Here is a 16676-nt window from a genome sequence, read left to right as displayed (position 1 = left end):
AGTAAAGGTGATACACTTTTTATCACCTTGTAAGAGGGAGTGTCAACTCAATCTTTAAATCTATGCAAGCAAGTGAATGCTAAGGAATGAAAATATAACTGTGATCCATTTTCCAAATTTACTGCACAGCCGGAAAGATTTGCCAAAAGAAGGCTACAGGGTATAAAGCTCAGAAAAATGAGTTCATGCCAACATTGTAAAGACAAGAGTAATTTAAATTTACCAAGTCTTCAAGGTCCAGCTCAAATGCCACTTTCTCTGCAAAGAATTTTCTTTCTAGGCAAAATTCAACTCTAGCTTCAGAGTCTGATTAATTCTTTACAATAGTCCCTCTTACTCTTGGGCGTAATAAAAAACATTTGTTACATATTTGTCTTCTCCAATGTACTAAGTGCATATTGCCAGCCACACTTTCGTTGTGGACAAGTAATTTGGAGAACAAGATTTGCTAACAATTAAATTTTGTTCGAGGAAAAAAGGAAAGGAAGGCTAGGAGGAAGGAAAATAGGAGCAAAGGTAGAGATGGGTTATGTCATAGGTCTGCTCATTGGCTATCTTTATCCGCCTTATCTAGAGGTCAGCTCTTCTAGCAGTGCAAACTCAACTACACTTACAAAAGACTGATATGTAATATTAAATATGAATACAAATAGTATGTTCAGAACACGTTTAACTAAGACTTCAAATCATACACATACTTACGATCTTATGCTAGACTCTACAGGTAACCTGCTGCCATGAAAAAGAATAGAATATTTGAAATTTCAAAAATTGTGTATTAAAGAGAATCTTATAGTTTCACCAAAGAAACTACTTGTATGAAGGTATCATTAATAAAACAATTCTGTATTTACATATAGAACAATTACTTGATTTATTAACCTCTTTAAATTAGAGCAAGCTCTATCTTCAACAGGCAATTGATGTTACCAAGCAACCCTATTCCACAAAAAGAAGTACATTAAACATTACCCTCTCAGAAACAAGGAAATATATACTTGCAATTGAATCAGTTCATACATACTGCAACCTATCAAGGTATCACTGAAATTGCTATTATATATTTAAAACAGCATGTTCTTCAAATTAAATAGCAAAAAGTTCATGGAATTATGAAAAATGTACACTAGCTTACGTGCTAAAAATCTATGAATTTCAGCAAGCAAGTTTGACTGATCCCAGGAAGGTGCTATAGGTTTAATACTTATGACAGTTAGCAATAACTTTGCCTTAACAGAAGCATTGCATCCTCTTTGGAGAGGCCTTCAACATGCTGCATGCGCCTGACTATTCGTGGGGACAACAAGGTCTTGATTACACAAACAATTTGGGGCCACATTCTAAAACAACTCAAAACTTGTGCTTCCTCCACCCCGTTTCAACAAGGTCTAGGGAGATTTTTAAGTTTCCATGAAGTATTTATAACCATATTTAGAATTATTAGAAATATTACTAACCATGTTAGAAACATCTAGAACCATGACAAGCGAAATCTGATTTGTGCCTTCTGGCAAGTTTTACTATTATAGTATTAAAGTGAATCTGATTAAAGTGTGGTTAGTCTACTTTCCATTAATACTTAACACTATAATGAAATTAATTTTTGCTTACTTCGGGCTGAAACAAAATATAATTACAATCTTTTGATAAGGTTGTAAAGTCCCTTCATTAGGAACACAGGAGATAATGGTAGTAGTATCTATGTCCTTTAATTTTCTTATGGAGGCGAGACTATTTAAAGCAATATCTGTTCTTTGTTGAGTATTCGTACCCTGTAATACAAAGTCAGAAATAAATGAGTATTAAGGCAAAACACAAAAATTTTTTCAAAGAGGTTACAAAACAATTATTGAAATTCCAGAATCAAGGAAATAGCAAATATATATCTTTTTTTTTTTTTTTTTTTTTTTTTTTGAGATGGAGTTTCGCTCTTCTTACCCAGACTGAAGTGCAATGGCGGGATCTCGGCTCACCACAACCTCCGCCTCCTGGGTTCAGGCAATTCTCCTGCCTCAGCCTCCTGAGTAGCTGGGATTACAGGCACGTGCCACCATGCCGAGCTAATTTTTTATATTTTTAGTAGAGATGGGGTTTCACCTTGTTTACCAGGATGGTCTCGATCTCTTGACCTCGTGATCCACCCGCCTCATCCTCCCAAAGTGCTGGGATTACAGGCTTGCGCCACCAAGCCCGGCCGCAAATATATATCTTTAAAGTAACATTTATACAAAAATTTGGCCAAGGCACATCATAAAATGGCAACAAAAGCCAAAATAGACAAATGGGATCTAATTAAACTTAAGAACTTCTGCACAGCAAAAGAAACAATCATTAGAGTGAACTGGCAACCAACGGAATGGGAAAAAAATTTTGCAATCTACCTATCTGACAAAGGGCTAATATCTAAAATCTACAAAGGACTAAAGTAGATTTACAAGGAAAAAAAAAACTTTTCTAAAGAAGACATTTATGAGGCCAACAAACATATGGAAAAATGCTCATCATCACTGGTCATTAGAGAAATGCAAATCAAAGCCACATTGAGATACCATCTCATGCCAGTGGCGTTCATTAAAAAATCTGGAGACAACAGATGCTGGAGAGGATGTGGGGGAATAGGAACACTTTTATATTGTTGGTGGGAGTGTAAATTAGTTCCACCATTTTTTAAGACAGTGTGGTGATTCCTCAAGGATCTAGAAATAAAAATTCCATTTGATCCAGCAATCTTATTACTGGTTGTATACCCAAAGGATTATAAATCATTCTATTATAAAGACACATGCACACATATGTTCATTGTGGCACTGTTTACAATAGCAAAGACCTGGAACCAACCCAAATGCCCATCAGTGATAGACTGGATAAAGAAAATGTGAAACATATACACTATGGAATACTATGCAGCCATAAAAAAGGATGAGTTCATGTCCTTTGCAGGGACATGGATGAATCTGGAAACCATCATTCTCAGCAAACTGACACAAGAACAGAAAACCGAACACCACATGTTCTCACTCATAGGCAGGTGTTGAACAATGAGAACACATGGGCACAGGGAGGGGAACATCACACACCGGGGTTCCTGGGGGTGGGGGCTAGGGGAGGGACAGTGGAAGGCGGGGAGGTTGGGGAGGGACAACACTGGGAGAAATGCCTAATTTAGGTGACAGGGGGATGGAGGCAGCAAACCACCATGGCCTGTGTGTACCTATGCAACAATCCTGCAAGATCTGCACATGTACCCCAGAACTTAAAGTACAATAAAAAAAATTTTTGAAAAAAATTTAAAAAATTGATGAGAACAGAAATACCTTCAATTAGCTATTGATCTATAAGAAGTACTTGTCTGATTTACTTCAGATATATATTACCATAAATTTTCACTTAATTTCTGAATTTTTTGAGGTTGCCATTGGATACATATGAAATCAAATCTATCTGTCCATGTTAAAACGTATTTTGAATAATTAAAAAGCTTGTTGGTTATTAGTAGATTTAACACAATCTCTTTTAAATCATAATACCTGATATCCCCATCACACCATTTACTTACCAGTTCTTCTCCTACGGCATCATCTTGTATTATAGCCACCCAATTTATGGGCTCTGGGCTATTATTGTATATACGTGCATGTTTAAGTTTTGATGTCCCGAAGTAAACAGCACCAAATTCTAAGCATTTCAGCCTTTGGTCATGACTCATGTGTAATAATTCAATAATCTGCTCAACCACATAAGCTTTGATACTCAAGAGCATCTCAGGTTGATCTTGCAAAACCACTCTACAAGATAATAAAGTATGCACATACATATATATTTTAATTAGAATTCTATATACTTTTTCTCCTACAAATTTTGATAAACAAAAACTTTATAGAACCACATTATAATTAAAATTCTGTAGCCTAACAGTAGTTCCTTTCACTTACATACCACATGTTATCAGGTTCTTCTGTATATCTGAATCTACACAATGAAATGGCATATGTGCATGCTAATTTGTCGTCTTCAGGAAACAACAGAGTTGTAAAACCATCTCATGAACTGACCCCAGAAACAACTCAATGGCATATTCATATTGCCAATTATTTAAGTGATTTGTATGGTTACCTCTGTTCTCAATTTCTGAAATTCTTTTATAATTCTTATCTCCCAAGTCCAACAGCTAATCTTATCGCCATCCTTACACCTCAATTCCTTACCATTTAAAGTATCTCAGTAAAGTCCACTGCTGGCTGGGCATGATCTCACACCTGTAATCCAAGCACTGTGGGCAGCAGAGGAGGAAGGATTGCTAGAGTCCAGGAGTTTGAGAGGAGCCTGGGCAACACAGTGAGACCCTATCTCTACAAAAAATATATTTTTTTAAATCGTCAGGCATGGTGACACACATCTTCAGGTCCAGCTACTCTGGAGGCTGAGGTGGGGGAATTGCTGGAGCCTGGGAGGTCGCAGTTGTAGTGAGCCATGATTGTGTCACTGCATTCCAGTCTGGGTGACAGAAAGAGATCCCATCTCAAAAGCAAAACAAATTGAGACCATCCTGGTCAACATGGTGAAACCCCGTCTCTACTAAAAATACAAAAAATTAGCTGGGCATGGTGGTGCACGCTTGTAATCCCAGCTACTTGGGAGGCTGAGGCAGGAGAATTGCCTGAACCCAGGAGGCGGAGGTTGCAGTGAGCCGAGATCATGCCATTGCACTCCAGCCTGGGTAACAAGACTGCAACTCCGTCTCAAAAAAAAAAATAAAAGCAAAACAAAGCAAAATTCCCACTTTTTTGCTGAAATAATTATTTCACCATTAAACTTCACTTCTCAGATAAATTTCAGTTCCTTTGGGAACCGCTCTTTCATTTTTATCCCTCTCCAGCATAAATGCAATCTTTCAATTTAGGCCCATCAGATACCACAGATAACTGACTACTCCACAACCATCACCTAAGCCCTTATCTTACACTATATCCTGTAACATTGGGCATTGTTTATTCCATCTCTTTGCATATTACTCCTCCTTTAGCTTCCTTGACACCAGAATTTCAAGGTTTTCTTTTAACTAACTGAGGCCCAACTTCTCACTCTTCTAAGACTGGAATCTTTTTGAAATTTGATAAATAGTTAACACGAATAGTAATGCTTTCGTCTTACTCTTTCTCACTCTACTCTCCTTCTCAAAGTTATTCTCAACACTTCTGTTTCTTCTACCACTTATACACTAACGATCTTCAACCCTATACAGGCTGAGTATTCCTAATATGAAATCCATACTGCTCCAAAATCCAAAACATTTTCAATGCTGACATAAAACTCAAAGGAAATGCTTATTGGAGCATTTCAGATTTCAGATTTTTAGATTACAGATACTAAACTAGTAATTATAATGCAAATATTCCAAAGTCCAAAGAAAATTTAAATCTAAAACACTTCTGATCTCAAGTATTTTGAGTAAGGAACACTCAACTTGTACATCTAAACCAAATTTTCTGGGGCTCAAGATAATTTAATAAGCCTCAGCCAGCTCCACCAGGAATCTGAAAAGTAAATCCATTCCAACATGTCAAAACTGAATTTAACATCTTCTCCAATAACCCTGTTCCACCTCTTACCTTCCTTTGCTACAATCAGTCACCAAATCTAGTCAAATCTAACTCCATAGCCTATCTCCAATTTGCACACTTCTATCAGTCTTCTCAATTGACCTTACCTCAGACCTTTACCATTTTCCTCTTGCTTTACTATAATTTCTAGTCAAGTTTCTCACTCCACATTTGTACTCCCTGGTCTGTTTTGTATACTGCCACTAGCATGACTTTTCTAAAATACAAATTAATCATGATAATCTCCTTAAAACCCTCCTAAGACTTCATAGCCTTCACAATAAAACTCAAGCTCCTATCAGGGCTTACATCTGTTTATCATATGACTGTTTATCACATGACTGTGACCTTCAGTTAAAAAATGTATTTTACATTCCAATGCAGGAACACACACACACACACACACACACACCCCAAAAAAACAAAAAACAAACCAACACAACACACACACTCCACAGACGCATTCTGATATTTTTAATTCGTTTGTTAAAAATACTGGTGATGGCCCATTATATTGATTGCACATTCTACCAATGAATTGAGACATACTGCACAAAAATACTGGACTACATAGCCCTTCAAACTGGACCATTTCATACCTTTTTTCTGGTCTTGTCTCCTGTCATTCCCCTTCTCCATCTTTTTAATTTTACATTGCCACAGATCCCTCAGCATGCAATACTGTCTTTTTGCCTCTAGGATTTCCAGTATGTTACTTGCTCTGCCTGAAATCCCTCCTCTATGCTACTCCCATCACTAACTCCCACCACCCCAACACACACACAGACACGTGTATGCGCGTGCACACACACACACACCCTAAATCACATCACTGCTCTTTGCCTGGCTAATTACTACTCACCAATAAGTATTTGATTCAACTATCACCTTGTCAGTGGAGCCCTTTCCTGGTCCACTCTCTCACCTCAATGAAATTCAGAATAGAATATCCCGTTATGTGTACCTATATACCATCCTCTAGTTCTTCCTGTTTCTTAAAAGACTACCGCTTGGCAAATAGTAGAGACTCAATGAACAATGCTAAATGAAAGCACAAAGAAGCTAACATACAGTGGAAGGCACATCTGAAGCGTTAAACAAAAAAGCACTGAAATCCATATTAGAATTTTGAGAACCACAATATATACTTACATTGCCTTTTCATCTACAATTCTTGGTTGGTCTGCACAGAAATCCACTTTAATAGCCAGTGATGACTTAACATCTACAACACCGCTAGTTGGAAAAATGAGGATGGGTAATTGGCCATGGTATTCTGCATTAAATGTGCCTAAAGGGAATAAAGGCAGTTAGTTTATATCTGGACCCTTACAATGTTGCATTCACAGTCTCTCATTAGGGGACCAACATACTTTAAAAAGTAGACCAAGTTTGCATAACCTGTGGCCCATGAGCCACATGCAGCCCAGGATGGCTATAACACAGCCCAACACAAATTCATAAACTTTCTTACAACATTATGAGATTTTTTTTGAGATATTTTAAGCTCATCAATTATTGTTAGTGTTAGTGCATTTTATGTGTCGCCCAAAACAATTCTTCTTCTTCAAATGTAGCTCAGGGAAGCCAAAAGATTGAATATCCCTGGAGTAGATGGTCTACAGTGTACACAGAACTAAGGCTTTAATTGTAAGTCCAGTCTCTAAGGTCACCCAACAAATATGATCCTGTTATTAGAACTCAACTCTCACCAATAGTTAAAATGTATCATCTGCTTACTACATTCAGACACTTATGTTAAGAGCTCTGCATATGTTATTCAATTTCCATATGTAATCTATGATATAATAGTTTCAATCATTACCTCCATTTTGCAAATAAGAAAATAGAAGCTTTGAAATGTTGAATGACTTGTTTAAAGTCACACAACTGCTGTGGTAGATTAGCTTGTTGAGCACAATTCTTTACCTTTTTCCACATTCGTATCTTTACCCTATTGTTCCAGAGTTTCTCACTGCAGGGCTGTGGGTCAGCAGGTTGGCTCTGCTCCACATTTGCTCATTCTAGGGCATGGGCCAAGAGGACAGCAATTACTCAGGAGAAACACTTCCCACTTCCCATGGTAGAAGTGCATCTAGGTTGGAACTGTCAATCCACCCACATGTTATTGACCAAAGCAAATTACATGATCAAGCACCTTGACTTTAGGAACTTTTCTTCTGAGTAACTGGTCTATACCCTAGAATGAGTAAATGTGAAGCAGAGCCACCCAGCTGACCCACAGACCTTCAGTGAGAAACAGAACAGGCCCAGCTGCCTCAGATTGAAGCAGAGCACCCAGCTGAGCTCAGCCTAGATCAGCCAAGTTCCAGCCAATCTGCATACACATGACCACGTGACCACTTAAAAAATAATTGCTGTTTGAAAACAGTTTAGGGTGGTTTGTTATACAGCAATAACTACTACAGTTAGTAACTAATGAAGATGAGATTTTCACTTGGATATTTCTGACCACAGGTTCATACTTATAGTTACTACCATTCCCCAGGAGATGAATTTAACCAGTTCACATAGGATAAGGGCAAAGATGAGTTATGACTGAAATCAAGTCGTATATGAGAAAAAGACTACAAAGATTCTTATTCTGAAAGCAGAAATGGTTCATAATTTATGGTAATGTTTTATGCCTATATTAGAGCATGCAGTCCTTGAAATCAGATACAATCTATTTTTTACGTCTGTGGTCACCATGCCCTACACACCGCTTAGCACTAAGCAGTACTTAAAATATGGCCAAGAAATAGAAGCAGCCAATCACTAGTCTCTGTATCATTATAACACGAATGTGCATGCTGCTAAAATAAACAGTTTTGCAAATTCTGAATTCACCAGTTTTAAATCACATCTGATGACATTTTTCAAAAGTATTCATTTAATTTAGGGAAACAAAATGTTAGCACAACAAAAGTAATGAAAAGATAAAAAACACAATATTTGAAAACACAAAGTAACTAACAACATTGGTTAATTCAGTCATTTTATAGATGTGCTAATAACATAATATTTAAAGTTAATTTTCTATCATAAGTAAAAAATCTATAAAATTATGTCCATTTCAAATAAATAGGTATTATTGATTCAATTCCATAAGAAAAAAAGGTATATAAAATTAGTTAAGACTGAGTCAAAGTTTCCTATATTGTAACCATTTAGACATAATTTGACAAAAGAGTTTAAGTGAAGATTTCAAAAACTTATTCAGAAGCAACACAAAATACAAAATAATATTGTTTAATTTTCAAAGTACATTTAAATTGCAGGTATGTCAAAATTACTATATCTTATTTAACTTTAATACAAAAACTATTTGTTTGGCTTTTTAAATTGCTAACAACAAAAGCAAGAATATCATCCTAAGAGAAGAGTTATTGATAAAAAGAATGTTGGCCAGGCACGGTGGCTCATGCTTGTAATCCCAGCAGTTTGGGAGGCTGAGGTAGGCAGATCACTTGAGATCAGGAGTTCAAGACCAGCCTGGCAAACATGGTGTAACCCCATCTCTACTGAAAATGCAAAAATTAGCCAGGCATGGTGGCACATGCCTATATTCCCAGCTACTACGGAGACTGAGGCAGGAGAATCATTTGAGCCCAAGAGGTGGAGGTTGCAGTGAGCAGAGATCATGCCACTGCACTCCAGCCTGGGTGGGGCAGCAGAACGAGACTTCATCTCAAAAAAAAAAAGAATGTTACAAATGGAATATTTGTGATCAAATTTTCATTTCTTCTCAGGTATGGCACTGGCATATGTGTGGGAAATAAAATAAAAGGAAGTAATGTCAGGAAAATAATTTAGGTTAGCAAGGGAAGATCATGGCTTTTTGGTAAAAAAAAAAAAAGTGGCATTGGGCAGACACAAGTAGGATTACTGGCTTAATTATGAAGTGAACAGATAAGATTTACTAATTGACTAAGGGGGTAGGAAGTGAAAAAGGGAGAGGTGTTGAAAATGTTGCCAAGTTTCTGAAATGTCCAAATACATAGTGGTAACATTCACTGAAAAAGAAAAAAGAAGTATTGGGGAAGCTGTTAAGTTTGAGAAAACTGAAATATACCCAAAGGGTTGTACAGATCTGGGAAAAGTCACTGAAATAAAAGAAAGGGAAATGATGGACCAAGAAGAGCATCTTGACTGAAGAGACATAAGAGTTTATGGCAAACTGTAGGAAACATTGACATTTAATATACCACAGACAGGAACACCAGTCTAGAAAAGAGAATTGAAGGTGGGAGAGATGGTCAAAAAGTAATAATTATAACATAAATAGCTAGTATTTACTGAAAAGTTAATATATGCCAGAGAGTGTGCTAAGCATTTTATTAATCACCACCACCATTAGAGGAGAAAGGTACTATCTCATCTCTAATCTGTAAGTGACAGAATGGATGTCTGGGAAGTGCAAATTCCTTGTCCAGGGCCTCCCAGATAGTAAGTGATACAACTAAGATTTGGGCCTTGTTCAACTTTTCTTCAGGTCCTGAGTTATTAATGAGTATTTTTTATAGAGAGTGGTCACAGAAGCCAAAGGGGTTTGAATTGTTTTTATTTTGTTTTCCCAGGAAAGTGGCAGTGGCCAACTATGTCAACTTTTGCCAATAAGCCATGTAAAACAGACCTATAGACTTGCTCACTGATAAGACTTGGGGGGCACATAAAACATAAGAGTATCCACAGCTATAGACAGCTGAGATGAAGGGTCCATTGAATCAGGACACTGAAGGGATAAGCGATCCTATGTTTACTGTATGCTATCAAATTAAAGTATACATGAATGTACACACATACAGACACACACACACACACACGCACAGACTCTTAAGTCACAGTAGGAATTCCCGGAAAAAATTCAATCTGGAGAAGAGAGAAGCATTTATTCTTTCAACAAAAAAAATAATAAAAGCCTTCTGGGCCGGGCGCGGTGGATCAAGCTTGTAATCCCAGCACTTTGGGAGGCCGAGGAGGGTAGATCACGAGGTCAAGAGATCGAGACCATCCTGGTCAACATGGTGAAACACCGTTTCTACTAAAAATACAAAAAATTAGCTGAGCATGGTGGCACATGCCTGTAATGACAGCTACTCAGGAGGCTAAGGCAGGAGAATTGCCTGAACCCAGGATGCGGAGGTTGTGGTGAGCCGAGATCAGGCCATTGCACTCCAGCCTGGGTAACAAGAGTGAAACTCCTTCTCAAAAAAAAAAAAAAAAAAAAAGTAAAAGCCTTCTGGGGAGCTTGATGTTAATTCAAAGTTGAATATGATTGAGAAACAGGACAAATATATTTATTAGGCATCTATGATGAGCCAAGTAACATACCACAATTCAAAGTATGTACATAATTCACCATCGTACATTTTATCAGCCGCAGTTTATAAATGAGAAATCTAAAGTTCAAAAGTCTTAAAAACACTTGCCCCAGATCACACAACTAATAAACACTGTGCTCGAATTCTGTCTCTGAACCATGTAATTTCTCTGACACTAACCTGCCTCCTATCCTGAGGGACATCAGCAGTCATTTGAGTCTTACTGTATTAATCAGGATCATAAAGAGGAAGGTTAATTTTTCTTGAATTGTTGCCTATCAGTCTTTTATAGTCACACTATTTAGGACCTTTGGTTTTGACCTATTTCAAATGATATCATTTTTTTTCAGTTAAATTAGGTAATCTATTTCACAAAGTATACATTTCAAATAATGCCAACTCTTCTAAAAGTATAAGTAAATATGACAGGAAGTATTTACCTGGAACTTTGCCATGATTAGTGATAGTAATCTCTTTATGATACACTTTACTATTCGCAACCAATGTGCCAAAATCAACTACGGATTCAATTGCCAGTTGGCAGGATGGAATCAACCTAGGGAGGAGAAAAGAAGGCCACATAATTCATTTAACAATCGTAACAGCCTGATAGTTAAATACGTAGGGGAATATAGATGGACACTTAACGGCTTAAAAGACATTTCACTTTCTTTACTGGTCTACTGGTGGCATATTTGTCAATAAAAGGAGTTATGAAATAAAGAGATGAAAACAATGTAATGGGTTACATTTTAACAAAGAAATAAAACTTTGTGTATCTAAGTGCATGGTATGCCATCCCAAATAAGTAGTCTGAATGTTTCCAAATTTTTTATGAAATAAAAGAATGTAGTGATGCTGTAACATATCATCTAGGGTCTAAAACAAGATCTAAGTACAAAATGATACCATTTATTTTTCATATGTGTTTCTAAAAAATTCACTATAGCATATTTGTAGCATGTATTCATATATGTTTTTAAAAATCCATTATCATCTTATATATACACCTCAAAGGTTACATACATTTTCTATTTGGCTAGACATTCATGGTTAAAAAGTACTCCTAAGTATATTATCCTCCTTTGGATGTAGCAAAAGGTCCTTAGAATAATTTCTTAGGAATCTTCACACTTCACTCAGAGAAGGAGAGAGAGGGAGAGAGAAAAAGAGAGACAGAGGCTACTTCAGTGTTAAGAGTTTGGTAATATGCAACAATTTCTCTGCATCTCCTGTTAGTTTCTCTTCCTCTTGTATGAAAATCTTAAAATCTTGTTTTGGCTTCACATATACCACAGCATATAAAGACAGTTGACCTCTGAGGACAACAGAGTATCTAGTCAGCTATCGGAGGAAGTACCTATATAAGGACCATAGTATAAGGAATCTCTAGAAAAGAAGAGAATGACAAACACAAGGCTAAGTATGAGAAGTTGTCAAACTCAGGGATGCCCTAATAGGTAAACAAGTACCTTCCAATGGTATAAAGGCATCTTCCTGTTTTACTATCTCATTAAGTGTATCTGCTGATACAAAGAGAACAAAGAGGTCTGTGCAGATTTTGTTTTCTCCGCCCACTTTTCACAATTCCTCTCCCATTTCTTTATACAAAGGAGAAATAAATGTCATCTTTTCTTTCTTTTGGGGGAGTAATAAATATGTTCATTACTTTTATTGTGGTAATGGTTTCATGAGTATACACATATGTAAAAACGTATCAATATATAACCTGTAGATATATGCAGTTTATTGTATGCCAATTATACCTCAATAAAGTTGTTACAAAATTATCTGTCATTCTGAGTGACCTTATTAGTCTTCTCTTTTTTTTTAATTGTACTTTAAGTTCTGGGGTACATGAGCAGATCTTGCAGGACTGTTGCATAGGTACACACAGGCCATGATGGTTTACTGCCTCCATCCCCCCCGTCAGCTACATTAGGCATTTCTCCCAGTGTTATCCCTCCCCAACCTCCCCACCCTTGCTGTCCGTCCCCTAGCCCCCCATCCCCCAACAGACCCCAGTGTGTGATGCTCCCCTCCCTGTGCCCATGTGTTCTTGTTGTTCAATGCCCACCTATGAGTGAGAACATGCAGAGTTTGGTTTTCTGTTCTTGTGTCAGTTTGCTGAGAATAGCAGTTTCCAGATTCATCCGTATCCCTATAAAGGATGTGAACTCATCCTTTTTTATGGCTGCCATGGTGTGTATGTGCCACATTTTCTTTATCCAGTCTATCACTGATAGGCATTTGGGTTGGTTCCAGGTCTTTGCTATTGTAAACAGTGCCACAACTTAATTTAATGCTGATGCATTGCTGTGAAGTGGAAACATCTCTGGGACAACAAACTAGGGGACAATCAAAAACACTGGTGTTGATATTGATAAAGTGAGTGCCCAAAATGATTAGGTAACAAATATATCTACATGAATGTATTTATCCAATTCTCCTTCATCAACCTTAAAAGAGGGAAATACAACTGACTTAGCTGACACATTGTTAAAAATAATACTTGATAAACAACTGCTGTAATTTTACCATATAACTTTACAGAGTTGAAAAAATTGAGAGACATTACTACAAAAAATCCTTCCATTCCAATCTACTCATTATGCAGACAACCATATCAAAAAATCTATAGCAAAGACTTGGAACCAACCCAATTGCCCATCAATGATAGACAGGACAGGGAAAATGTGGCACATATACACCATGGAATACTATGCAGCCATAAACAACAATGAGTTTGTGTCTTTGTAGGTACATGGATGAACCTGAAAACCATCATTCTCAGCAAACTGACACAAGAACAGGAAATCAAACACTGCATTTTCTCACTCACAGGTGAGTGTTGAACAATGAGAACACATGGACACAGGGAGGGGAGCATCACACACTGGGGTCTGTTGGGGGGAACTAGGGGAGGGACAGTGGGGGTGGGGAGTTGGGGAGGGATAACATGGGGAGAAATGTCATATGTAGGTGATGGGGCAGAAGGCAATTGCCATGTATGTACCTATGCAACAATCTTGCATGTTCTTCACATGTACCCCAAAACCTAAAACCCATAAAATATATAATAATAAAAAAAAGAAAATGCCCTGAAAATAAATAAGATAAAACCTAAACAGTGTCACTGAATTTTGACTAGATACTCTTGATTACCAAGACTCTGAACCTGGACCAACTATCTCTTAAAACAAGGATGGTTATGAGTTACAAACAGTAGACAACTGCTCAGCAATAAAAAGAAACAAACTGGCTGGGCGCAGTGGCTCACACCTGTAATCCCAGCACTTCGGGAGGCTGAGGCGGGTTGGATCACAAGGACAGGAGTTCAAGAAAAGCCTGGCCAACATGGTGAAACACCATCTCTACTAAAAATTCAAAAATTAGCTGGGCATGGTGGCGGGCACCTGTAATCCCAGATACTTAGGAGGCCAAGGCAGGAGAATCGTTTGAACCCGGGAGATGGAGGCTGCAGTGAGCTGAGATGGCACCATTGCACTCCAGCCTGGGTGACAAAGAGAGACTGCATCTAAAAAAAAAAAAAAGAAAGAAAAACGAAATACTGATATATGCAACAATGTGGGTGAATCTCAAAAACGAACTGAAAGAAGCCAGACTCAGAAAGACCACATATTGTAGGATTCAATTTACATGAAAATCGAAGGCAGATATATAGAGACAGAAAGCAGATCCATGGTTGCCTGGGGATAGAGTAAAACTCTAGATTGACTGTATATGTGTACAAGAGAAATTGAGAACACTTTTTGGGATAATTGAAGGATTCTAAAACTGGATTGTAATGATGGTGTGCAACAGTATATATTTACTAAAACTCGGCAAATTATATATTAAAAAAATTTTAAATGGGGATAAAATGTATGTGGGATTCATATAAGCAATAAGTAACTATCATCCATAAACATGCTAACTAAATAAAAGTTCAAGATGCCCCATTCATCTGATTATAAATATTTCCAGTAATAGTTTGCTTTTCTGTTAATAAATCAAACTTAGATTGATATATGGAGTGTGAATCAATTTGTATTGATAATATTTACAATTGTTTAAAATATGTATGATTCATGACTGTAGCAAGTATATTTAAATACATATCTGTTTACACAATGCACACACATATGTTCATATGTACATATACACATAGACATAAACTATAGACAAACTGAATATGCACTTTATTCCTGGTGATCATAAAAAATAACATAAGCATAAAAATGTAATACATTAGGATGTGATGCTAACACATTAGGATGTGATGCTAATAGATTACATGAAAATATAATATATTAGGATGTGTTTCTGTGGTGAAAAATGGAATGCAGCTACAAATTTAAGAGGAAAAAGGGAAGAGGTAAGTTTTTCACCTGTTAACATATTATTATGGTATATTCATTCTACTGAATACATTTTAAGAAGTCATATAAATATCTTATTTTTAAAGAGTAACACTTACTATATATAAGCCATTACATCTTTGCAACTGTTCAAACTAATGATGAAAATCTTAGATATTTTTAAATGTAAAAGAAGGGGTTTTGGGTTACACATTGAAAAAAGCTCTGAAAATCACTAATTATATCATATGCCAACTAGGGCACTTTTGCAAATCCAGGTAGATATACAGAAATGTAGAAATAAAACATGTAATTTCTGTTTTTGTCTTCTTCTTTCAGGGCTTACTCCACAACAAATAGAAGGATCATTACATGTCTGATCCACATACAGAAAGTCTAAAGTAAAAATAAATGTGTTCACTCCAAGACAGTTTTTTTAATCACATTCTGTTCATGCCATTATGGAGTATTTCAGATCCAGTTGGACTAACTTTATTCACAAAACATTCACTGAATATATATGTGTGTGTGTGTATATGTATATATACATTCAATTTAGATTATAGAAAAAAAAAAACTCCCCTGGACCTCAAGAATTTTATAATCTAATGAGGAGAAACAAACAAATACAAACTTCTGGCCCAGAAAAATACAGCATAAACCCATTTTTTCCTGATCCTTCTACTAGACACAACTATGAACTCTGAAAATGGTACATGAGGCAAGCAAGAGAGAATGATGAAAGGTGGTGAAAAAAAGAGCTGGCTGGTTTAGGACTCTGGGATGGGAGGAACAATAGCAGCAGGGCGTCTTACAATTCCTCAACCAGCAGAGAAAGGCCACACAGACCCAGTATTCTTTGCCTGCTGACCTAGTTAGGATCGATCATTTTTTTGCTGGATCAAATAGAAGCCCCACTGAACACACCAGGTAAGCCAGACAATGCCAGCCTGGGGATCAATTAGGAGGTATACCAATCGTAAGTGACAAGGGGAAGTACTCTCCTACTCCAGGCCTGAGATCCTGCAGAAGAGGAGCTCACCTCCTGAGAAAAGGAGTTTTCTGTCAAAAGGCACCAAGTTGGTTTTAGAAAACCAGGGGAAAAAAAAAAAAACCAGCAATTGCAAGCAGCTCTATCTGAAAAGCCTCTTTGTCACTGCTGGCTCAAACCCCTCCTTTTTCAATCAGAGATAACCTGGAAAAGTGAGCAGGACCTCCAAGAGATCTAGATACAGCAACTGGCCCAATGCAACAAACGTCTTTGTCCCATAAGTCAGATTTCTCTCTCTATCTGCCCAGAGCACCTGGGCAGCCAGGGGGGTACTTGTATAGGGTTCTCACCACACTTCTCCTCTACCAAGAGACGTGGCAGCCAGGACTGAAAAAAAAAG

The 16676-nt window shown here is 37.2% G+C and overlaps 1 protein-coding gene across 1 annotated transcript in view; it reads right to left on the bottom strand.

Annotated features, from left to right (window-relative positions):
- CFAP47 (cilia and flagella associated protein 47) overlaps nt 1–16676 on the bottom strand; it is a 437978-nt gene that overhangs the window by 404286 nt on the left and 17016 nt on the right. Inside the window, exons 3-6 of the mRNA XM_078364097.1 lie at nt 11365–11480; nt 6753–6891; nt 3557–3785; nt 1612–1772 (exon numbers count right to left, since the gene is read on the bottom strand). Of these exons, the coding sequence (XP_078220223.1) occupies nt 1612–1772; nt 3557–3785; nt 6753–6891; nt 11365–11480 (645 nt within the window). The remainder of the gene's footprint in view (nt 1–1611; nt 1773–3556; nt 3786–6752; nt 6892–11364; nt 11481–16676) is intronic.

The sequence above is a fragment of the Callithrix jacchus genome, chromosome X (assembly GCF_049354715.1).
Source record: "Callithrix jacchus isolate 240 chromosome X, calJac240_pri, whole genome shotgun sequence".
Classification (NCBI taxonomy): domain Eukaryota; kingdom Metazoa; phylum Chordata; class Mammalia; order Primates; family Cebidae; genus Callithrix; species Callithrix jacchus.
This window is presented reverse-complemented; position numbering and strand designations above follow the sequence as displayed.